This window comes from Sminthopsis crassicaudata, chromosome 5 (genome assembly GCF_048593235.1).
Source record: "Sminthopsis crassicaudata isolate SCR6 chromosome 5, ASM4859323v1, whole genome shotgun sequence".
Lineage (NCBI taxonomy): Eukaryota > Metazoa > Chordata > Mammalia > Dasyuromorphia > Dasyuridae > Sminthopsis > Sminthopsis crassicaudata.
The window spans coordinates 115,128,275-115,153,630 of NC_133621.1; the positions used below are offsets into that span (position 1 = coordinate 115,128,275).

The following is a 25,356-nucleotide window of genomic DNA, read 5'->3' on the forward strand; positions in this document are numbered from 1 at the left end:
AGAACTCGCTTTCTGAAACGTGGGTGTAGGGGAAGAGGAGATGGTGGATGGGGGACCACATTTTAGTCTGGCCTTTTTCCTGGTCAGATCTGCTGTGTCTCTCTGACTGCTCCCTCCCCACCTCCTTCTCCAGATGGAAAGAGGAGCTCCTAGCTCACTTAAGCCGGGGTAGGGCCGGTTTTCCTTTCCGAGCCAAAATCCCAGGCGATGGTGAATTATGAACGTGCCACATCATGAAGCTCTTGTGGCAGGTAACTGTGTACCACACCTGGAATGCCATCCTGCTCCCCATCGTCTACCTCACAGCGCAAGTGTGGATTCTGTGTGTAGCCATTGCCGCCGCCGCCGCTGCCGCCGCCTCCGCCGGGCCCCAGAACTGCCCCTCCGTCTGTTCGTGCAGTAACCAGTTCAGTAAGGTGGTGTGCACGCGGCGTGGCCTGTCTGAGGTCCCCCAGGGCATTCCTTCTAACACCCGGTACCTCAACCTCATGGAAAATAACATCCAGATGATCCAGGCTGACACCTTCCGGCACCTTCATCACCTGGAGGTCCTGCAGTTAGGCAGGAACTCCATCCGGCAAATTGAGGTGGGGGCTTTTAATGGCCTGGCCAGCCTCAACACCCTGGAGCTCTTTGATAATTGGCTGACTGTCATCCCTAGTGGGGCCTTTGAGTATTTGTCTAAGCTTCGGGAGCTCTGGCTTCGAAATAACCCCATTGAGAGTATCCCCTCTTATGCCTTTAACCGGGTGCCCTCCCTCATGCGCCTGGATTTGGGGGAACTTAAGAAGCTGGAATATATCTCTGAGGGGGCTTTTGAGGGACTGTTCAACCTCAAGTACTTGAACTTGGGCATGTGCAACATCAAGGACATGCCTAATCTCACACCCTTAGTGGGACTGGAGGAGCTTGAGATGTCTGGGAACCATTTCCCTGAGATCAGGCCCGGCTCCTTCCGGGGCCTGAGCTCCCTTAAGAAGTTGTGGGTCATGAACTCACAGGTCAGCCTGATTGAACGTAACGCGTTTGACGGGCTGGCCTCCCTAGTAGAACTCAACTTGGCCCACAACAACCTCTCCTCCTTGCCCCATGACCTGTTCACTCCGCTGAGGTACCTGGTGGAGCTGCACTTACACCACAACCCTTGGAACTGCGATTGTGACATTCTGTGGCTAGCTTGGTGGTTGCGAGAGTACATCCCTACCAATTCCACCTGCTGTGGCCGCTGCCATGCCCCCCTGCACATGCGCGGCCGCTACCTCGTGGAGGTCGACCAGGCTTCCTTCCAGTGTTCTGCTCCCTTCATCATGGATGCGCCCCGGGACCTCAACATTTCCGAGGGGCGGATGGCAGAACTCAAGTGTCGGACTCCCCCCATGTCCTCTGTGCGGTGGCTGCTGCCCAATGGGACAGTGCTCAGCCACGCCTCCCACCATCCGCGGATTTCTGTCCTAAATGATGGTACTCTGAACTTCTCTCACGTGCTGCTCACAGACACAGGGGTGTACACTTGCATGGTGACCAATGTGGCAGGCAACTCAAACGCCTCGGCCTACCTCAACGTGAGCACGGCCGAGCTCAACACCTCCAACTACAGCTTCTTTACCACAGTCACAGTGGAGACCACAGAGATCTCCCCTGAGGATACCACCCGCAAGTACAAGCCTGTGCCCACCACCTCCACTGGCTACCAGCCAGCTTACACCACCTCCACCACAGTGCTCATCCAGACGACCCGTGTGCCCAAAGTGGCAGTGACTACGGCAGACACCAACGACAAGATGCAGACCAGCCTGGATGAGGTCATGAAGACCACCAAGATCATCATTGGCTGTTTTGTGGCAGTTACTCTGCTGGCTGCTGCCATGTTGATTGTCTTCTATAAACTTCGTAAGAGGCACCAGCAGCGCAGTACGGTATCAGCCGCCCGGACAGTTGAGATTATCCAAGTAGATGAAGACATCCCAGCAACCACAGCAGCGGCGGCTTCATCCAGTGTATCAGGTGAGGGGGCAGTAGTGCTGCCCACAATTCATGACCATATTAACTACAACACCTACAAACCAGCACATGGGGCCCACTGGACAGAAAACAGCCTGGGGAACTCTCTGCACCCCACAGTCACCACTATCTCTGAACCTTATATAATTCAGACTCACACCAAGGACAAGGTACAGGAAACTCAAATATGACTTTCCCTACCCCCCCAAAAATTATAAAATGCAATAGAATGCACAAAAAAAAGACAGCAACTTTTGTACAGAGTGGGGAAAGACTTTTTTTTCTTGTATATGCTTATATATTAAATCTATGGGCTGATAAGAGAAAGATTATATTAAAATTTAAAAACAGAAACAAAATCAAAACAAAAACTATTTTTTAACTTGTAAGTTCTATTTAAAGGGGAACGGGGAAAAGGAATTTTGGGAATGTGTGTGTGTGTGGGGGGTAGAATACAGAAAAAAAAAAACAAAACAAAACAACAAACTTGTTATCCTGCTAGAGGGCTTTCTGGAATAAGGTTGAATCTGTTTAAAAACAAAAAACAAAATCTCTAAAGAGGTAGGGTAAGGATGGACTAATCCTGTCATTTTTAGAAGATGCTTCATAGGATGCAGTAAATATCCATTTCTACAGACATCTTTCTTAATTCCCGAGAGCTGTCTTTGCAGGTTTATATTAAAAAGAAAAAACAAAAAACAACAACAACAACAACAACAAAAAAAAAAAAAAAAAAAAAAAAAAAACCACCATGAAAAAGCACCAAGAATTTGTACTGTGCCAAAATGTTAAGATGCAATAATTTTTTTCTTCAGAGACCATGGGAGAAATAGAACTATAAATGTATTTTTAAATAAGAAAACCACCAAAATTGAAGCGAACCTTTGAAAGGTCTGAGCTTGTCCATGTGCACACGGCTCCTCTGTCTGCGCACACGGACTTACATGCAGCTCATCTAATGGAATGCTTCAGGAAAGAGCAGAGGAGGAGAGGAACTGGCGTAGCTCTCAGTCAAATGCTTTAACATTGCACCAGATTCCTGCAGTTCAGTTTAACCCACTGTGTGTAGGAATTGTGTGTGTATTCAGGGTTTCCCATGAGGAGGGGACCTGCGGGGGGGGGGGTTCCAGGGTCAGGGATGGGGAAGTAAGGGTTGGGGGGAGGGTTGGAAGCAAGGTGAATGTATTCACAAGAGGCCATAAATTAGCATCATCCCGCCCACCTGTTGTTCTGGATATCTGACAAATGATTGTAGACAATTCTGAGATTTTATGATTTCTTTTTAAGTTTTAAGATTAAGAGTGGGGAAAGGATGGAGGGTTTGGGAGAGTGGAAGCTTTTCTCATGGTTGTGATTATGTGGCTAACATAAGTGCTGATTCATTAGGGATTATTGGCTGCTATCAACTAGTGGTGGGGAGTAGGGAAGGGCACACAACTTGAGGAAAGAGAAAAAGGCCATGATAGGTTATAGTTTGTTTATGGGAATGCAGCCTTTTCTCACCATTGTGGTTGATAAAAATAATGGAAAAATCTACTGTTAAGAAAATGTTGAACATATATTTAAAAATCCATATAGAAAGTCAAGGACACACAAACAACTTCCTTCCCCCCTCCCCTAGATGGGTTTCAAAGTAAGCCCTATTAAAAACAGCTCAAAAGGGGGAAGGCTTCCCTCCCCCAGGCCCACCTCTGGTGGAAGAGTGAAAAGGATGGAATTTGGGGATGGGGGAGGAGGGTGGAGAAAGCTGGGGTCTCTATTGCTTCTGGTCCATTTAATGATGTAATTACTTTCATTTATTATTTTAGCTTTAAAAAAAAAAGGGTTCAGATTTTAAAGAGGGAGGGGTTGGGTGGGCTGGGAAACGTCAACAAAAGCATACTGACTGTAACGTGAGAAAAGTGTATTTTTGTATTTTAATAAATATTGTTCATTTTTTAATTCATTGTCCCCAAAGGGTTAAATTGAATGGCAGACCTTGAAATCCATAGGTTCACTGAGTGGATCAGAAGTACCACACAAAAGCTATTTAAAAAAGACAACAAATAAACAAACAAAAAAGAGGAAAGGAGAGATGGAGAGGAGAGAAGGAAATGTTCATAAAAAATTTTATTGAACATTTTAAAAACTGTCATCCTTTCCTTGGCATAAATAAATGCACCTACATCCTCCTTGAGCTAAGTGTGTTGCTCCCTCGGACCTGTTGGGATATACTCAATTCAATGTGCCCTAAGAAAGGAAGGGCCATGGGCCAACTTCAGCTCCTCAGCTCACTTACTCTGGCCAAAATTAAATGCCACCTCAGCAGATGCTTTGGGCAGGCCAAACCCATTCTGCTCAAGGACCCTGTGGGATCTAGATTTAGGAGTTTGGCAGCAACCTATATTGGCTCAGTTTTCTGATGGACAGCAAGACTTTTCTGTTCTAAGGGTGCTAAGTGGCTGAGCCTATTTTGGTGGTGGGTATCTATTTAAAACAATTCCATTCAAACGAAACCAAACATTAGGTGCTTAATGGGTTCAAAGTATCGAGCTAATGATGTCCAGAGTGAATGGATTTGAAATGGGGACCCTGTGTTTCTCAAGTGCTAGTGCTTCTACTGATGTAAGGAAGAGAACTGAGTGGGAGTGATCACTATGGCACTGAAGAGGAAAGAAAAGAAACAGGAAGGCAGTATTTTGCAGCAATAAGAGAATGGATAAAACAGTAATATCCAGAAGCTGCGATCTAACATAAAGCCAGGAAAATATAGGCTGAAAAATTCCATTTAAGAGGACTACAAAATGCATAAAATATCTAAGAATTAGCCTATGCAAGCTATAGGACTTAAATAAATGCAACTATAAAACAGAGCAGAAATACATAAAAGTATAACTAAATGGAAAGATGGTTTAATCTTCATGTGTGGGCCATGCCAATATAACAATAACAAGATTATCTTCATTAATCTACATATTTATCAGGATTCCAATCAAATTAACAAGGGAATGCTTCATAAAATTAGTCAAATAATAACATGGACCAAGATAAAAGTCAAGATATCAGGGGATATTGAGAATAAATTCTATATCCCAATCCTATATGAATAGTCATGATAGTCCATTTGAGAATTATGTCTTACACAGGACTATACTCTTCTAGGATGACAGGCTGCCTCTTTAACATCATTAGTCTCCAAATACATTTTGCTTCTATCATATTTCCATTTCTCTTCCTACATACACATAGAACACAGAAAAAGTTTACAATGTAGAAAGAGAAAGGAGTCACCTGGTAATGTGGTAGGAAAGACAGTGCCTCAGCCCCTTGATAATTCCCAGAGAGACAAATCAAGCACTTCAGAGTGGCTTCTCAAATGTGCTGGAGCTTTTTCTCTTTAGTGGAGATTAGGGAGGAAAGTAGCAGAAATGGTAGAAGTGTGGGAGAGTTAGGAAGTTAATTTCCCAGTCCAACAGAGTAGTAAGAACTTGGTGCAGGTACTATGGTATAGAAAGAGAAGGTAATTTGAAATTATGCTAGGGACGATTCCCAGAAGGAAACACTACTTTACTTTGGCAACAGATTTATATTCCTGGTATTCACATATTAACACTTAAATGTACTGGGGATGATGGCTATGATCAAGGCAGTCCAAAAAGGCAACTGGGAAGTGATATGGAAAGCGGCTAAAGGCCTTGCTGGCCTTAGTCCTTTAATGAAAGCTTCTTTTCTCCTTCCCTGTCTTCTCAAGCATAGATTGTTTTAAGAACAGAGTACCTAAAGTCATGCTAGCTCTTCCCAGAAACTTCCTGCTCAGAAACAAGTGGAAATCTCTTGGCAGACTTTCAAGACAGAGAAGAGAGGAAACCCCATCAGAACAATGGGGACCATTAATTGCATGCTCAAATGAATTGTGGCATTTGTTACCTGAGAGATATATTCAAGTAACTGCTTTTCCATAACCAGCAGGGGGCCTTCAGAGAGTCCTGAGACAATAGGATTCCATCTTCCAGCTCAACCAACTATAAGTACAATAGCTCTCAATTATTAATTGTAAGAGAAAACACTAATTTGTGGCCTAGTAGACATGTCTAGATCTAAAATTTGTCAGAAAGCACTTACTGGGTGGTTCTGAAATATCTCCCTCAGGGAAGGGATCAGGTAAAAGCAGCCAAGGAAATGGATATTGAGTTACTAGACTTTTAGGATATTCCTAAAACTCACTGTTGAAGTTATAAAATCGGTAGCACCAAAGATAGCACCCACAGAATGAATTCATAGGTCCCTTGGCAGCTGTAAATTCTGTGGGTGGATAAAGCACAAGCAAGAATAGGGCTTTGGGTTGGTATCTTGTAGAGAGAGCACTAAGGGACTTGTCATATTTGGAACAGAGGATTTTAGTACTGTAGGGCACCTTAGAGAACATTTGGTAAAACCTCCTCATTTTAAGAGGAAGAAACTGAGGCAGTTCTGGGAAGTTATGACTTAGAACTAAGAATGTGAAAGATAGGAAAGACCACAGGGAAAAAAAAAAAAAGTCCAAACACTCATCTGACAGAAAAGGTCCCATCTATGCCTTGTTAATGGCTACAAACTGGGAGATGAATATCAGTACTGAGACCTTCTAATCTTCAGCTCTGTCCTTTGGACAAAGCTTTACACCACCAAACAAAAGATACATGACTCTACAGTCTAAAATGATGCCCTTTCAATGGGACCCTTTCTCTGTTCTGTTCTTCCCGACTTGAACTCTGACCAGAAGGAGCAAAAGTACTGACCCGACGGCAAAGGGCCACTTTTTGAAAGGAAATTTCTTTTCTGGAATGCATGGAGTAACACAACATTCCTAAGCAGGTTTGCTGACTTTCTTAGGGATAGAACAAATCATGATGACAAGATTCCAGAGAAGGCAAGGAGTGATGGAGAGGGGAGAGCCAGGCTGGGTAATACTGAGGAAGTATGGCTCTGGTCAGCTTCCACCTAATCTTCCCCCCAGAAGCTCTGTAGCGATCACCAATCTAGTCTGCCTTACTGAGAAAGTTCTCTGATGGAGAAGCCTCTTAATCTTCATAGAGAAGATCTCTTGATCCCTGTTGGGACTGTCACACCCACAGAAGCTACTCAGAGGCCTTCACCTCAGCAAGTCTAATACTGTAAGCTTATTATTTATGGAGGGCAGACAGGCCTTAGGGCCTAGAGATATTAGCATTATCATGCTATTTAAAATGTATTGAGGCCAACAATGTGCTGGGTACTGTGTGAAGAGAGTAGCCACTGGAGTTCCTGTCATTTGAGTTCTGCCATTATCTTCTTTTGCCGTGAGAGAAGGGTTATAGTCCAGGGTGAGCTCTAGTGAGCTTTGGCTTCCTTTGGGAATGGTGGGTAGGGACTACAAGGGTTGAATAAGCCTCACTGAGTACAGGCTTCCCACTTGAGGGGGCCAAAGCCCACAAGCAGGGATCCAACATTTATTGCAACATAGCAGCAGGAACTTAAAAATTGGGGGGAGGGAGAGAAATGAAAAGGAACATTTTTATCTAAACATATGTCTGATTTTATCTTCACTGCCAGCACTCAGTACTCCATGCCATCAGCTAATGCAGACACTGTTCACTCCATTTCTAAATCCTGCCTCAGCTAAATTGCAAGCAAGTTTTTGGCTCACAGTGCTTCTCCTTGTCCCTGTCCACTCAGAAAGCACCCTTTCCCCAGTAGGGGGGGAAATAGTCTGGGCAGCAGATTAAGGATGTTTTCATTCTGGCTTTAAATTAAAAGAATAAATGGTTTCCCTACAGTAAAGAATAAGGGTTTTCTGGAATAGAACAGCGAAGTACAGGTCACTATATATACACACAAGGGACTACATGCATAGGATTGGGTGTCACTGCTTGAGGCTACCCCATCTATGCCCAGAAGAAAGAAAATAGGAGTCACTAGGAAGGAGAAATACTGGCCAAAAGCCAAGGGACCTATACCAAAGATAGCTTCAGGCACTGTGCTTGAGAGTAGACACAGGTTCTGTCCTCTTCCACAATCCCCTGAGATCCTAACACATTTATCCTTGATAGGGATTCATGAGCCCTTGTCTTAGTGGTAGGCAGAGACTGCTCTGATGGAATAACTACTGACCAATTAACTTTTCCTGAGTAGCAGGCTAAGAAGCAAATTGATTTAGCTCTCATAGAGCTTGGTTTTTTTAGCCAAAGAACCCTTATTGTTTATATAGTTTCCTCTCCTTATTCTTGTTTCATTACAGAAAGCAAAACAAAAATTGCATTTAAAGACATTTACTAAATTCTGATAGGTAAAGTCTTAGGGAAGGGGAAGGAAAGGGGCAGTGGGATGGGTTACTGAGGAAATAAAACTATACGGTATTGGGCATTTTAATGATAGTAGAAAAGTAGAGCTCTATGGCAAACACAGAAGTCATAAGCTAAGGGTCTGCAATGCAGTTGAGAAGGAAAGCCTGGGAGACTATTCTGTTCTATTAGGAGGTTGCTGGCCAGCCCTATCGATGAGGGGAACACAACTGGTATGAAGCCAGGACACACGAGAAAGAAAAGATTGGTCTCCATTCTTTTAGAAAACAAAAGCAGCAAAGCAGTGTTAGGGGGAAAAAAAAAGAATAAAATCAAATTTCTAAGGACTGGTAAAGAAATAATATATTTTGATTTTTCCATCTTAAAGGTAGATTGGACTCTAAAATCTACTCTAGACGTCAGGGGATTGTACATAGTAGGGGAGAGAGAACAATCAGAGACCTAAGTTCTTGCCATGGTTTTAATAGTCTTACTAAGATGTTGTCTATATTTTTTACCTATAATAGTAAATATATTCAAAGAGGTTTTTTAAAAGGAAGCCACTATCTACACAAAATAATTGTAATGTTAATGATGATGATGATGGAGACTCCACTATAGGTAGATTCTGGTAATTAGAGAGTTTAGGCCTGTGTAGACATCTCAAGGGGGGGGGCAGGGAATGATAACATATCTTTATTAAGTACCTACTATGTATTGGTTATTGTGCTAAGGGGTTTCACAAGTATTATTTCATTTGAGCCTTGCAATAATCCTATGAAGTAGGGACTAGTATTCCCATTTTATATCTGAGGAAACTGAAGCAGATAGAGATGTTATGTGACTTGCCCGGGGCCACATAGCTAATAAGTATCTGAGAGCAGATTTGAACTCAGGGGTTCCTGTCTCCAGGCCAAACACTTTGAATTTCCTAGCTACCAAAAAGCTGTGTCAAGGTATCTACCTTGGGCTGTACTCATCTGCCTATCACCACCAAGGATAAGTGCAAAAACAGCAACCAAGCAGATTATAATCTGCAGTGAAGGAGAGACGGCCATCAAAGAAATGATCCTCTGTTAACAGATATCCTTTTAAATATATGGGATTAAAGGATAGGCCTACCATGTCTATTTCTTAGTCTCCCTAGGGCCTTCTAAGTCAATGTCAGGGACCTGTAATTTCCCTGATGCAGGAACTCCTTAAACCAACACAAATAGCAAGCACTAAGGTAAATGGTCTTAGGAGAATTGTCTAAGAACCCGCTGTTAGGAAGGGCACCAAAGGTGGGGATGCTTCGAAGTCTTCCTGACTCCCAGGTCCAATACTTTTATGCCATGTTACTCTTCTCCTTCTGTATACTTAGGTTGATAGCTTGGGGCTGTAACCAAGTACCAAAGGAATAATCTTCCCATTTCCATATTAAGTAAGCTTCACCACAGCTCCCTACCAAATACCACCAAACACCTAATATTAATAATATTAAATAAATAAAGTAATATTAAGAATCTATATTTATGAAGTTGGATACTTTACATACATTATCTCATCTGACTTATCCAATTAATCTCAAATTAGATTCTTCTCCCATATCTACCACCTTAATTCTCTGGATCACACTAATAAAACCCAGGACCCACAAGTAAATCCCTAGAGTATTCCACATTTAAAAGAATGTTACACTGACATTTCCCCTCTTACTCCACTGTTCTATTTTCTCCCTCTAGGACTATTTTTTTTCTTGTAAATATTTAAGTATCATCACCATCATTGCTACAAGTACTATTTTCATCTAAAAGTACTCTTAAAACTGAAGGTTACATGGAGTCTTCCTATCTATCTCTGAAATGGAAGTGGGTTAGTCACTAGGATAAGTCATTTAACCAGTTCAGTGAGTCAGCAGTTAAAGGAAAGGGATTTTACATATTAATCCCTCCTTGGGCAAGGGAAACACACCGTTTACTTTCCTGTCCCCTTGTGGGTATTTTCTGTCTTCAGCTCCTCATCTTCCTCCTTCCACCCCCTGTACACCCAATCTCTCTAAGATCATTCAAACAGCTTCTCCCTCTCCATTTCCCCCCTGGAGAAGAAATGAATGAGTTATAGGCAGCTCTTCACAGAGGCAGTTCCAGCCAGGAACCAGGTGGTGGTTCCCTGTACAGTACAGCCACTGTGTGTGGAGAAAATTATGAAGAGATGCTCACAGCATCCTTCACAATGGGTCCAGTACAAACCCAGAAAAAGAGCCCCAGCCTGAGATATGAACCATCCTGCCCTTGCAGTTCCCCCAGACACAGTCTTACAAGTTGTAATCTATTGCTGTGGCAGGGAGACTTAATTTCTGGACTTAAAAAAAAGACGGATAATGCTTTATCCTATTAGTGTCAGCCTGTGTGATTTGACAATGGACGTCACCACCTATGACATGACAGGATATTCATTCAATTATTCACTTTTAGTAGGCTGAGGAGGGGGAGTCTTAGAAGAGTAAGAGAAAAAAAGGACTAAGAAACAATATCCTCAGTGGACTAGTGAATAAGGGAAGGTAAGAACTGAATTCTTACTAATTGGGAGAGAAGGGATGCAGAGATGGAGATTAGAAACAGTCAATTCAATTTAGTTCACAAAACATTTCTTAAATACTTAGGATAAGAAAGACACCATCCTGTATATCCATCTCCAAAGGGAACTTGTTGGGGAGGGCTGCTGAAGATGAGATTCTGAAACCATGTCTGCTTTTAATTTTCTCAAAAATCTCCTTTGAAACTAATAACTACAATTACTGGGTATCAAAATAAAATAAAAGGCAGTAGGAATTGGCTTACCCCAAGTCTCCTTGCCTGAGGCACATGGATGCTAGCTGGGTCATTCTGGATGACTCTCCTGTTCCTTAGTCTCTCATCCCAATTCACCCCAGAGCAAAAATTCACTACAGCCAGGATTATCATGTCCACTGAGTGCTCACTCCTCTGATAGAGGCAATGTCAAAGGAAGCAAATGTCATAGATGAGTATAGAGTACTGAGGAGAAAATAAGAGGTCAAGGCCTCTAATTCTTAGGATTCAGAAACCCTATTAGAACTCAGAAAGGGGGAAAGGGAAGAAAAGGAGAGAAAGAGTGACAATGTGCATAGCTACCCTACTTAATAGTCTGAAGAGTAGGAACTGGGCATCCCTTCCCCTATGCTCATGACCTGTGAGGTTTAACTAACAGGTTGACCTACTGATAAAAGGGCATTTGCTTTCTTAATCTTAGATTATAGAAAAGCAGACAAGATTAGTGATTTAATCTAGTTCATCCAGACAGAACAGAAAACTATTCCTGCTCCCAACTTACCTTTCCTGAGGTGCTGTCAACATAAGCAGTTGGGTAAAAATGGTTGATGTGGAATGGATAACCTTAGAAGACTCAGACGGAGTTAGTCTGCCCAAACAGGATCAATACAAGGATTCAATTGTGAGCTTGCAAAGCAGCACTCAAAATTTTAAAATGAAATGTATTTTCTTTCCTACCATATATTAATAAATCTCCCAGAGGGAAAATAGTGGCTTTGGCTATCTATCTATCTATCTATCTATCTTGCTATATATATTCTTTTAACACACATTTAATTAGAAATTGTTCTTTTCATAAAGATTTCAAGTAGTGCTGAAAGGAACATTCCATAAGAGTGGCCACTTGCAGCCAAGACTCCTTTTTTAAACAAGTTAATTTGGCAGAAATTTACCATCCTGGAATTGGTAGAGCCACCTTTCTTCTCACTTTTAAAACTGAGAAGGGGAGCTAAAGAATAAAGAGAAGTAGGAATGGGGAGAAATGCAAACAAATGAGTTTTTAATTCATTAAGATAGTGGATTGTGCTCTGCTCTCATGAACACTAGTTTATACTTCCACTGGTGCTGGTTTAGATGAGTATGACACTAAAAATGCTTTTTTAAAAGAAGTACTATTGATGTCACACAGAATTGGAGGGCTGTGATTTTATATGATTGGTCTATGGTTCAAAAAGCATGGAGAGTCAGATCAGAGGTCATCAGAATGAGGAGTAGACTTCTTGGGGGTAAACAAGGAAGGAAGGAAATAAAATTCAAGGTAGTCACTGAAAGAGCTTCAAAAGACCGTATTTCACAAATTTTTTTTCTCCATATTGTCCTTTCCATTAGCATGTGAGCTCCCTGAAGGTAGGGATTCTGTGATTATTTTTACTTTTTTTGTATTCCCAGTGTTCAACACAGTACGTGGCATGTAGTAGACATTTGATATTTTTTTGATCGATTCAAAGATAATTCGAGTTAGGTTAAAGAAGTTGAGAATGATAACAGACTATGAAAGTACTAAGTGGCAGGGACAGGGAAACTGATAGCAACTTTAGATAGTAAAATTAGTAGTTTCCAGCAACTGGATAGTAAACTCAGTAGGAAGTTCATGGAGAGAGATTGGTTAGGGGAAGAAATAGCAAAGTCATTTAAGTTCCAGAGAAAAAAAGATAAAGACTAATGTGGTTGTAGCTCTTGGTCAGGTTCTGGCAGTAAGTGTTTGGGAGAAGTTCCTTTCATGTTTCCCTCTTTCTCCTGACAAATCAGGTGGCACTTCTGCGATGTAGCTATCTTGTTTTCAGTAACTCCTATGACATATATGCTAGAAGACAGCTTGGCCAGAGAGCTTGCAGCACAGCCAAATGCTATGTGAAGGATAGAAAAACTTTGTGGTTTGTGAGTTTGACTCTGGCAGTGCCTAGGCATTAAAGGTATGTTCCTCTGCCAAATCTTTTCTCTCTTATTCTCACTCAGAAGAGGATGGCTAGAGAGGAAAAGAGTAAATGAAATGAAATTACCCAGTTTTGGGTTGCCCCTCTTGAGCAAAGGCTAAAAATGGGCTCGCAGCTCCATCTGTAAATAGAGTAAGTCCCTTTCCTCATTCAAGACCCGAGCTGACAATGCCCACTACTGTACCCAGTGGGCTGTCCAATCCCCTGCAAAAGGTCATCATCAACAATAATCCAACGAGAGGCCTCATGTGACACAGAGACTTTCTTCATTTTCATTTAAAAGTAAACCTTTTTTAGACTCCCTAACAGGGAAGATAATCCATCTAATGGATGATTAGGGTTGTCTACTCAGGTGAGTTTGGACATTACGTTATACACAATTTTGGAACTTTAGAAGTACAATGCAGAAAGTAGTGTACAAGTAAGTTTTTCCATTTGACAGAGTCAGAGAAGTCTTTGGAGCAGCAGTAATCGATTCAAACAGAAACAGAGCCATATATAAAGATCCTTGTGGGCAATATGATGGCTTAAAAGAACATGTATTATATTACCTAAGCTTTATTGTTTTAAAATTCATTTTGTTACACTGGACACAGAACTTTTTACAGATACCAAAGTGCTAAAGTAAAGACATCTCTCTATCCTTTCTTCTATGTGATTGCCATAATGAATCCAGAACTTGACTATTCAGTAGGGCCAAGAAAGCACAAAACTCAAAGTAATCTAATGTGTAAAATAACAGCCAAAACAAATACTGACTACTCATATCCAAAAAACAGTGTATTCCTTCAAGTCTTACTCTTCCAACTTATAAAAGACAATCCTGGAATGTCCTGTTGTCCCCATATGTTACAAGATAGAGCATCTCATTATCTGTGTCTGAAATAATATAGGATATGTGATGGGTACCAGGAGAGTCAGAAGATTTTACATTAGGCTTAGACTTTCACTTGGGCACAGAGACAAAGTTGCAGAACCTTTTATCCTGGTACAGCTTTCCAAGCCACAGATCTGAGGCCCAAGGCTAGTTTATCAATCAAGCCCATGAGAACTAACTTCTGAAGACCTTTTGACTTTGTAATACCTCTTCCCAATAAAGGTAGAGGGGGCAGGTTTTCTCTAACTCCCTTCTTGGTCAAGCCTGAATCAGTGAAAGCAGAGTGCTGAGCAAAGAGCAGAACTACCCTCATCTAATGAGCCTTTACCACTTTAACAGTGATCTGGGTGTTATAGGAATAAGATCCTTGCAGAACTCTTCTGCCCTCCTCTTGATTACTCCCAGAGGCACCTTTAGAAATGCTCTCTCAACTAGTCCAAGGGGGTGAATCTACAGCCTCTATCATGTGATGTCCAATGCCATGCTGGCTATTTCCTATGGTGAATTTCTGGTCTTTTGAGAACATAGAGTTACTTCCTCACAGTAGCTCATAGCCCTCCTCAAGCAGGACATTCCTATGAGTCATCTTCAATAATAACACTTTTGAGTCCTGGGAATTTTTGGTTTGGAAAGCAAAAACAGGCAGTCCAACAGAAACCTGATTGTTGCCAAAGCGCAGGGGCCAAAGATCCTGTCATCTGTGGCTAAGTGATTATGTAACAGCTCAGGCAAGTAGAGAGGCAGGCAGATAATGGAAGGGAACTCCAATGGAGAATCATGGAAAAGGGCTGTGCAGACTGAGAAAGGCAGAGGTAGGCCAGGTTCTTGATTCTGGCCATCAAAGTCATAATGGATCATGGCAATCTCTGAATTTTGGCATTAAGACTAATGTGAAGATGCTCTCTAGACTGAGCAGGCGACATTTAGCTTATGATCTTCTACTTCATGCAATCTCCTCTATTGGAACCCTAAGTCTACTTTCTTTTCTATCCCTCTGCCATGCACAAAGAAAAAAAGTCAGATACTTAGGAGGTGTGGGTTCTGGGCTCCTTTTTCTAGAAGTTGCTACATATCATATACATTGTCATTCACAAAGGATACTTTCCTCACATTTGGTAATCAATATGATTGGTTTTTCTTATGGAGTAAAAAAGGAAGAAGGAAAAACCCCTAGCTAAATTCTCCTTTCTATAATGGCAGGAAGTTATACTGTGTTGTACACCGGTACAAACTGGAAAACTAAGCTATAAGGCTTTGAAAAGAGGCAGTGTGCATTTTAAAGAGACAAGAAGGACTGGGGATGTAGATGGATCAGGGGCTGAGCTTTCTGGTGCTTTTTCTTTCACCTGCTTTATTTTCAGTTTCCAGTAATTCCTAGGAAAGTAAACTGGCTGGATCTAAGATAATTTGCATAAGCAGTTTAGCTCAGATGCACGCTGGAAATTGTGTTTGCTGCAGGGATTGCTTTACATAATTTGAAGTTAACCAGCATTCTACACCTAGACTAATTGGTCTAGAGAGCTTTAACCTGGTAATTTGGGTTGGTTTTTACTTTAAAGCATGGATAAGAGAGGTTCGTCTTAGTTCCAAAGTAAACTGAAGGGCTGGCCTACTTTATCCAAAAGGGGAAGACTGGAAGAGAGCCCAAGTATTTTGGGTCCCACTGTTTTTCACTCTATGCTGAAGAGATAGGCCTTCACATTCACAGGCTATTTCCTTATGTTTTCAGGAATGAATTGATGTCATCACTAGCTTCATTATGAGACATGTAAAGTTCTGCCTGGAAGAAGAAAGGTTAATTTTTATTTTATTTTTTAACTTATCTGGTTTAAAACTTCCTCATAAATCTGTCCCATTTGTCTAGTCTGGCCTACCCTGCAAATCCCAAAGAAGAAACTGTTTACATTAAGATGTTTAAGATTATCCACCTCTGTGGTTAGACGTGGTGTTGGCACTTCTACCTGAGCACTTGCTACAGCTAAGGAAATATTGGTTAGATTGGTACTGATGAATATCTGTGGTGACATGAGTAAGTGGAATATTATTCTAATCGATATTTTCTGATGATAATCACTGAAGGGCACCGATATCCTACTACTCAAGGTCCAGCAGCATAGCCCAAAGTGAGTTTTAAGGCCTGTTCCCTAGTTAAAAAAAAAAAATTAAAAAAAAAAGAAAGGAGACCCTGATCATTTGCCACCTTCTTTGTAATCTGACTTGATTTTACACAACAGACACACTGGTCTAATTTATATGGGGATTAGATGGCACGATAAAAATAATGGGAAGGTCCTATGTACAAAATAAAGTGACATAGGAATCTCCATCATTAATAAAGTGGGTAGAGAAAGAAGTACAGAGATCTGAATCAAAGGCAGTCTAGTGGAGACAAACTTTTTTTCTCAATAAAGTCAAACATCCTTCTGCTCTCTTCCAAGATGAGGTCAAAGGAGGGCTTTGGTCAGCTATGCTTCCTTGATAACAAACATTTTCACTTGAAGACTTTGGTTTAGGAATCAGAAATCTGTGGGATTTGGTTCTTTATCTGCTAAATGAAGCCAATGCTCTGGTATTAAGGAAACAGACAAGTTCTAATATAAATGTAAACAGAGGCAGAGAAGACAGCTACGAAAATGAATTGAGAGGAGGGGACGTTACAAGGTTCTTCTTCCCTAGCTTTGGGCACTGAGCAGTCAGTTCCATCTGGCAGAACACTAAACATTTCAAAGAAATGACAGCTTTCCCGTGGTGTTTTGTCACATGACAGATGTCTGTTTATAAAGTAAAAGGCTATAAAAGGTAGGCTGGAAATGGTTAAGGTAGGGCAAGGTAACTTTCTAGTCCTTTGTTTTTCTGAATTTGGCCAATACATACAGACTTGATTTTATCATTCAGTTCACTTTTTTTCCCCCAGACACGACAGGTCCAAGATACTTATACGAACTTGACCAAAGGTAGAAAATAATGTTTTTCTGGAGATTTTACAGAGCATTTGCAAAATGATAATTGGTCTTATGTATCAAGTGGCAGGCAGATGCATCCCTTTACTTTCCCTGCTGATAGAGGCTCTATTTCTGGAGATGGGAAAAAGCCTTTGGATGCCTTGTACCCCAGATAAGGCAGCTGTAATTCAAATAGAGAACATCCCATTGAACAGATTGAAAAGAAAGGTAATGAAAAGCTTGGGGGAGGCAACAAGTGAGAATGCCACTGCTGTGTACTCTTAGAAATCAAGTCAGAGGAGAACAGGAAGGATCAGGCATGAACTAGGCTTTGTGTGAGGGTGGCTCCCTGTGCTTCAGGCAAGGGGATGTAAAAATTCTAGGCTGCACATAGAAGCCCCAGGTATCAGTACCCCCGTGCCCAGCCTCCTTGTCATGCATTACTCCTTGCCTCTATTTCTAGCTTCTTTTGCTCTTGGACAGACTGTCTCCATGTCCTAATATTCTTGGCAAACTGAGCATCAGTTTAACCTATCTGGTTTAAAACTTCATGAGGAGGACTAATTACACAGGCCTATGGTGAGGGGCACACTGACATCCCTGGGCACTACTTGAAGAGCATACAAAATTCATATTTATTTATTTCATTAAAAAAAAAAAAAGTAACAATAAAAGTCTACATATTGCGGGCGTTTGCATGCTGGCTCCTCAATCGAGAATGCTACAGGTCTCCTCTAAGCTGCTCAGTGTTGGCAGCTCATCGAGGCCAAGGCTGGCCACTGGAACTGGTACTTCAGATTGATGAGTGCAGTTGGGCTTAGGGATAACATGCATGGTGAGAGAGTAAAGATCCCAATCATATAACGCTCACCACAGGTGTGTGCCTCCAAATATTTGCTGATTGAGCATTCACTCACTTGCAAACTCATTATCTTGGCCTGCAACAGTACAGAGCTATCTCTGGGGTAGAACTAACATATCACAGGAGTACTTGTGATGACAGCTGACTACTAGAGCACGCCAATAGCCTTTCTGTAGCATCAATAAACTCCAGAAAGGGCAAAAGCATTGAAAAGCACAGGTCTTTTTGGTTTTGTTTTTTAAATGAGGGATTTAGTGGCAGGATGGTGGGTACTTTCTCTAAGGTGTTGAAAAGCATATTGTTTTTTAAAGGAGGGAGCCCTAAAAAAGGCTATACACATTGTCTTGTTAACACTGTCCCTCTGTTATGTTTCCATAAAAAAACAAAACAAAACAAAACAAAAAACCCTATGCCTTTTAAACTCCTTAAAAGAAGCCTGAAAAAACTCTTTCTCACATATGACAAGATTACAGAATGTTAAAGCTGGAGTGAAGCCCTTGCCTAATAGATGTATTTTAGTTCACTCTTCTCATTTTATGGCTCATGAGACTTGACCAAGGTTATACTTACTAATCACACTGCCTCAATAACTGGTCTCATCTACAACCAAGAAGGGTGACAAAGGTTTCAGACACACGGAAAAAGGTTACATACAGCAGTTTTAGTTCAGATGTTCTATGGTCAGAGAAACTTAAAGCAAGGAAGAAAGCTCAGGGACTATTCCCTGGCTGATCAGAGTTACCACAATTCCAACAGGTTAGGGAGAGAAGATGGGGAGAATCAGATCCAGCAACTGGAGTAATATGTGTCATGGGAACAGGGATGACTCTACCTTTAGATGATGCTTTAATCAGAGGTTCAACACTTAGTCAAAGTCCTCCTCCCCAGGCCCCCCACCCCCCAGCTCCTGGTGAATTGGAAACATCTTGGTTGGGCTGTCAGAAGGGGAGAAGGTAAAGAAGAGTATAATCAAGTGGTCTGGCCTAAGTCCTAGCACTATTGTGCTTTTCTTACCATTTGGTGAAAATGGGGGAAATGGAGAAGTGTACAAAGGAACACAAAGGAAGTACCATTTGGCAAATCTAAATCAAAAGATCCCCATCTACATGGTACCCAAACTTAAAGGGGAGGAAGAAATTCGCTTTTGTCTAAGCTGATCCTATTTTAATCTTTTTGGCTATGATGAGAAACTTCAGAGACCCTTATGATTTGAACACAGGAGCATTGAGAGTGCTACCATACACAGCTCGGAGGACCCATAATAAGTCAGCGAGATCTCAAAAATAGCTCAGTTCAGCCTCAACCTCCCTTACTACCCTATTTTTCTTCATTTTTTGTGATCATAGCTAGTCTGATTTTTGCATATTTTATTAAGCTTCCAGTTTATGTTTTAATTGATGTTTAATGCAGTTAAACTTTGTGTGGTATTCCAAGCCCCTTACCAAGGACTATTTACATACACAAACACAATTAATAAAACCCAAAGAAAATTATGCTCTGAATCAAGACTGTTATTGTGCCATATAAAATGTTTATTATTACTATCAAATTATTAAGTACTCATACCTCCCTGTGTTTACTAGATAACAGATAAACCTCCAGAAATGTGCCTTTCCCACTCAGCCACACCATCAAGGCTAAATATAATCCTTGTGTACACGTATAGCTCCATTTAGCTTTGCTTTGGAAAGGGAAAAAAACAAAGAAAGAAAAAGTCAGTTAATAAGATGAAGTTGCCAGAAATTGTATATGTTCTTCCCCCACTTGATAAATACCTCAGGAAGACAAAAAGAGATCAAAGCTAGCAAGATGGCTAACTAGCATTTGTTAATGGGCAAGAGGACAACATATACCCCAATATCATTAATGTGGGGCTAATTGAACTCATGGCACAGTAGAAAGATAAAAAAGGGAGATAGGGTAGAGTAGGGCAGCAGCTGAAACTTTGGGGATTCTCCTTTGCTTTACATGCTTAGAAAGCTATTCCAAGGTACAGAGCAAAGCACTTAGTCTAGAATGTACAGACTGCTTTCCAGGTAGGGTAATTCTAGCTAGACTCTTACGTGACTTTCAGTAAAATAAAATCTAATCTATTAACAGTTCAGCATTCTCTGATCATTACCTATGGGCATTTCTGGTTTTTAAATTTTGGCAAGAAAAAGAGGTTTTTCTACAATAAAATCCTGTAGAAAGTCACCGGAAAATTCTAGGTATATCAATTCCCGATGCCAGATGTCTGCAATTATCTTTTATGACCTGTCATCAGTCCCTATTTCCAACTGGCTTTGCAATTTTGTCTAGGGGAAATCCCCTTTACATAACATTTTCCCCACTTCATGTTCACCCCTTACCAACTTCATCTTTTCCTCTTGTTTATATCTTTAGTCTAAACGACACTGAATCTCACTCTGCTTATATCAGTTGTTTATCATCTATCTATAGAACTGACACGATTTCCAAGTTCTACTGAGACCCCAAAAGAAAAGGCATGTTATGTAACTTCTCTAATACAAACCTTCAGCTGTAAAAACAATTGTTGGCCTAGGTAAAGGCTAAAATAGAGATCATAAATTAACTTTAGATTGAGGAGCCATAGAAATTTTTTATCTTTCCAGGAAAGAAATAACAAAATAAAGGGAAAGGTTGTATATTTCTATAAGGCACTAGTTCTCAATCTGAGGTTGAAACCCAAAATAGGGTCAATAGAAAGATTTTGAAGAGATGTTTTGGAAAGGCACAGAAAAAATGCCAAGTACAGTTGGTCAAGACAATTTTTGGTACATTTACAGGGCAGGCAGAAAGCAGTGTCTAGCTTTCCTCCATATTCTTCAGGTAAGTTTGCAGAGAGAGGATAAACCTCACTGAGGTATCTATCAATGGTAGGGGCCAAGTGCGAGAAGCCTCAAATTAAATACTTATTGTTGTCTGCAAAAAAACTCTTAGTGCTTCCTGGAGCTATATACTACTTCTTTACAAGCTATGATTATAATTAAACAAGAAAAAAAATAAGAAGAGCTAAGTGAATGCTTCAACTGTTTTAGTTAAGATACCCCCCAAATACTATATATCTTACCCCAGATTTATTGAGCCTTGATCAAAGGTTCTTGTAGGTCAAAAATTTTATGATCTATAATGTAAGTGTGATATACTGAAATCTAGGAAGAATGAATTTTTTCTATTCACATTAAAGAAAAATTTAAGCCTTGCACTGCCACTCACAAAGAAAAATAATTATTTTTATAGCTTGTAAAAGGAGGACATTTCTAATTGGAGTAAATTTTCAAATTAATTATTATTCTCACCTTAAACCAAATTCAATGTTTTATAACCTTTGATAATATCTCTGCTAAAAATGAAGAATCAGAAGCCATTACAAATGGAAATTTGCATTCGGATATAGCGGGACTTGGACCTCTTTGGATGAAGGAAGATGGTCTCATTCTTTGGCTACTGCAGTGGGAAGGGGACTATTTGCCATCTGTTGTACTAGTTACCTTCTCTGCAGCCTGGGCCCTGTTTGCAGTTTGCTGTAAATATTAGGAGCAAAACCACCAACATTTTCCACCCACAGCAAGCTGAGAACCCTCTTATACCCTGCCTGCCAAGATGATGTTTGTAAGAAGATCCTATCCTATTTCAGGGATAGTGGGGAATAGTTCCACTTCAGGAGGAGAATATTGAAAAGGTATCTTCTCCAATCTCTTACTTTCCGCTTCCTTTGTATGAATACAGACTTAGAGAAGAGAGGAATAAAGAATGTTCAACAAAGCTAAGGTTTTGCCAGAGCTGCCAGACTCTCTCTTAACCCTACCTATCTGGACATAACAGTTTATTAATGATTCCTATGCAAAGAGCAACTGCCTGCTGGTAGCTGCACATGTAATTAACTGGCTTCAGGGAAAGCTAACTGCTTTCATCAGAACTGGTATCCACAGGCTCCAGAGCTACCTGACATAGATGCTTCAGTTTTTCAGATGGGGTCCAGCTTGCAGCATGGAATTTTCCTGCTGGGGTAAAAAGGAGCACAAGAAGCAGTGTTTCAAGCCTAGTAGTGACCCAACAAATAGAAAGTGGTTATAGTAATGTTGCTAAAAACAAAATCCCATATATGTTTATATCCTGGATATATATCCTAGGACCAGTATCTTAATCACGCCAATGAAAATCAGTGTACTAACCCCCAGTATCCCTTATTTACTTTGTCATCTTAAGTGACTCCCATGTGGGTGAAAAGAGAAGGTGAAAGTAGTTCCATTCTCAAGGTTCAAGGCAGTTAATCATTTCTGGGAGTTGGGCCATCATGCTACCCAACAATAAGATTTAACATCTAAAAAAGATAAGGAAGGGTGCAATGACCTGGTTGAGCATGATAGGGGTCATTTATATATTTATGTTTAAGAAAACAATAACAATAAGAACAACAACCTGAGCTTGGTTGAAATGAACTTAAATTTTTGGATAATATTCACTATTGGAAGTCTCCAAGAAAGACTCATTGGGTGGTCACAGGAGGATATGATGGATGTGTAGTACTTAATGTAACAGTGAAGTACAGATGTGTTATGAAACTGTGTGGGAAGAAGAATAGAATTTTAAAGAGAACTTGGAATTGGAATTTCATACCCCAGGAATCTTTTCGTTATCATGGGTTTTGGTGAAGGAAGCGAGGACGTATGTACATCAGATGAGACATAGGAATTCCCTCCCCTTACTCTTTCTCTGGATAATACAAATTCCTCTGTTAATTCTGTCAAGATCTTGGACAACATAAGGGTCTCCACAAGGTCAGACTTAGGGATCTCAAATTCTCCATGTCTTCTGGCAAGACCTCAAACCCAAGATAGATGAAAGAAAATACTTATCTATTCAAATAGTTCATAAGGATCATAAATACTTCCTGTCACAAATATAAATTTCTATCTTAGAAAAATATGGGTAAAGAGAAAAAGTTCACTTCTATCTAGAGAACTGTAGGACTGCAGAAGCAAATGGTAATAAACATTCATTATAACCCATGTTGTGTCAACATTAGCTTCTTCCCAATAACTCAGTTTACCTTATATACTGAACTCTTAAACTAATGTGAAAATATCTAAACCACAGAGTAATCACTTTTTGAACTAGCACCCCCCTTTACCTGCAACTAACTTTGGTTCTAGCAGCCTCAGCACAAGATTCTTCTCGTTCTAAGTATAGTACCTTAGAATGGAGAGGACCCTTTCTGCATGTGAGTAACACAACTGCCAGTGGGAAAGGTCACTGTTGGCTTGATTGAAGCTGTATATTTTATGATAAATGGATTGGTACTGCCTACCCTTTTTGGTACTGTCACTTTAATCAATAAGAGAAAAAGGTGAAATGTTATTGATCTGTTTAATTGCTCTTAACACTATACAAATTATAAAAACACAAGGGAAGGAAGAAAAGAATTTAAGAGAAAGGATAGATGAAAAAAGTTAGTACTTTGATAGAGTATTTCCCTGGAGTTCTTCCTGCTCTGAGTGTGTGTGTGTGTGTGTGTGTGTGTGTGTGTTTGTATGAATATGAGAGAGAATGCACAACACATCTTGATGATGCTGTAAATGACTATGATGAAAAGTCTCAACTCCCAAGGAAAATGATATTGGTCCAATGTTTCTTTCTGTAAATAATATAGTCACTTGAAATCTATCTGCATTAAATTGGACAGGAAGTGATGGCATGCTATCAGACTTTACATATAGCAAATACATTTATGTTTACAATTAGTTTAGTTGGAGAAAGGGAGTTGGAAGGGTAAATAAGCTTTTCAAAAAGCAAAGAAAGGCATGAAGAATACAAGCTCTCCTAGTTTTCATATTTTGGTAGGGGCAAGTTCAGAATATCAGAAGTTGTCTTCCTCTGGAAGAGAGATACAGGAGTCATAAGCTTTTCAGGGTGTCTATAGGTATTAAGGAGCCATAGCAGGGGCTCTATATCAGCAGACTTGCCTGCCCTCTTAACTTTCAGCTTCCACTTCAAAATAATCTGACCAAGGAAGCAGCTATAAGTGATACTCCCATGGAGTACTTTTTGGGAGGCTTTCTTGCCTCTACGTCATGTTTTAAAGGTGTTTTTTTTAAAGGAATCCTTTTTGGATTCCTAGATTTCCCCCTTTGATGGTGGCATATGATCTCTAATTCAAGACCTTCCTAAAGAATTTATTTTTGTCTTTTCCTTCCACCATGGCCTAGGAACACCACTTGGTATATGTAGGTGCCTAATAAAAGTTTTTTGAACTGAACAGTGTTTATTTTCTTACCTAATGCTTAGCCTTAACAAATACCAGCATATATTTTCATTCACCTGAAGCCTATACTTGATTTTAATCACCCAAGTTGTTATATAATATTACTCTTTGAGATTGTTGTGATAAGAATCTCTGGTAGGTCCTTGGTTAAAAGGCCTAGTGATTTGGAAGAAGAGAAAAAAAAAAGAGAGAGAGTACAATATACTAGCCAATGGTTCTAAAAGTGAAAAAACTAGCTCTCTGTGAAGGTACTTGAAAAATTTGGGTGCCTTACTATATTCAAATTTAATTCAACAAACATTTATTAAGAATCTTCTGTGCACAGAATACAGAATGTTTGGTGAGGTCAGACATGATTCCTGCTTTCATCAAGCTTATGATCTAGTAGTGGAGCATGACACATAGAAAAATACACAGAAAATTAATATGTTGGGAATCTGAGGTGCAAAAGCAAAGCACCATGTGAGTCTAAAGTCACTATAGAGTTGGAGAGGAGGCATTTAGAAGACTTCTTGAATAAGATGGCATCTGAGTTAGTGCCAGGTGTGGTGGCCCAGACCTGTTATTTTTGCTACCAAGAAGGCTGGGGCCAAAGGATTGCTTTGGAGTTCCAGAGGTGCAATCAACTTAAGTTGGATATTTGCCCGAAATCTGATGTAATATGTTAAGTGTCCCCTCCCCCCAAGATAAGGGTAAAAAACATGGCTCTTTAAGGAGGGGAGATAAGTTCAGGTCAGAAACAGAACAGGCCAATCTTCTGTATTGATTAGTACTGTGATCAGGTTACTCAAGTGGCTGATGTACTTTCTATTCAGAGTAAGACAAAGGATATTTAGGGTCTCAATAGGCAAGTAAAACAGAAAGAGAAGCAGAAAAGAGGCATTCATTATGAGTAGTATGGTTCAACTTCAGTTTAGTCTTCTGAATATCCGGGTGGCCTATTTCATAACTAATTCTGTCAAGAGAAGCTAAAGTCACTGTGCTGGTCAGGGACAGAGTCAGGAATAAAGAAGAATGTGAAAGACAGTTTTTGGTTTTTTTTGTTTTTTTTTTTAAACTATGTAGACAGGGGGTAGCTAGGTGGCGCAGTGGATAGAGCACAGGCCTAGAATTCAGGAGGACCAAAGGAGTTCTAATTTGGTCTCAGACACTTAACATTTCCTAGCTGTGTGACCCTGGGCAAGTCATTTCACCCCAGCCTAATCAAAACAAAACAAACAAACAAACAAACAAACAAACAAACAAATAAATTATGTAGACAAAGGGAATTAATTACCTCATTGGTACCCAGCCCAAGAAGGGAATAAGGATACTCTTATTCTTAGGTCCCAAGGGAAAAAGGACAGTTCTGTTGGCTCCAAGT

General features: G+C 40.5%; 2 protein-coding genes across 2 annotated transcripts in view; one reads left to right on the forward strand and one right to left on the reverse strand.

The window, feature by feature from the left end:
• SND1 (staphylococcal nuclease and tudor domain containing 1) overlaps positions 1–25,356 on the reverse strand; it is a 462,540-nt gene that overhangs the window by 74,526 nt on the left and 362,658 nt on the right. The window lies entirely within an intron of this gene.
• Positions 113–2,481, forward strand: LRRC4 (leucine rich repeat containing 4). Its single transcript, XM_074268025.1, has one exon. The coding sequence runs from the start codon at positions 234–236 to the stop codon at positions 2,190–2,192; it is 1,959 nt and encodes a 652-aa protein (XP_074124126.1). The 5' UTR covers positions 113–233; the 3' UTR covers positions 2,193–2,481.

Coding starts and splice junctions, on each gene's coding strand:
- LRRC4 (XM_074268025.1), top strand. CDS start 234: ATGAAGCTCTTGTGGCAGGTAACTGTGTACCACACCTGGAATGCCATC.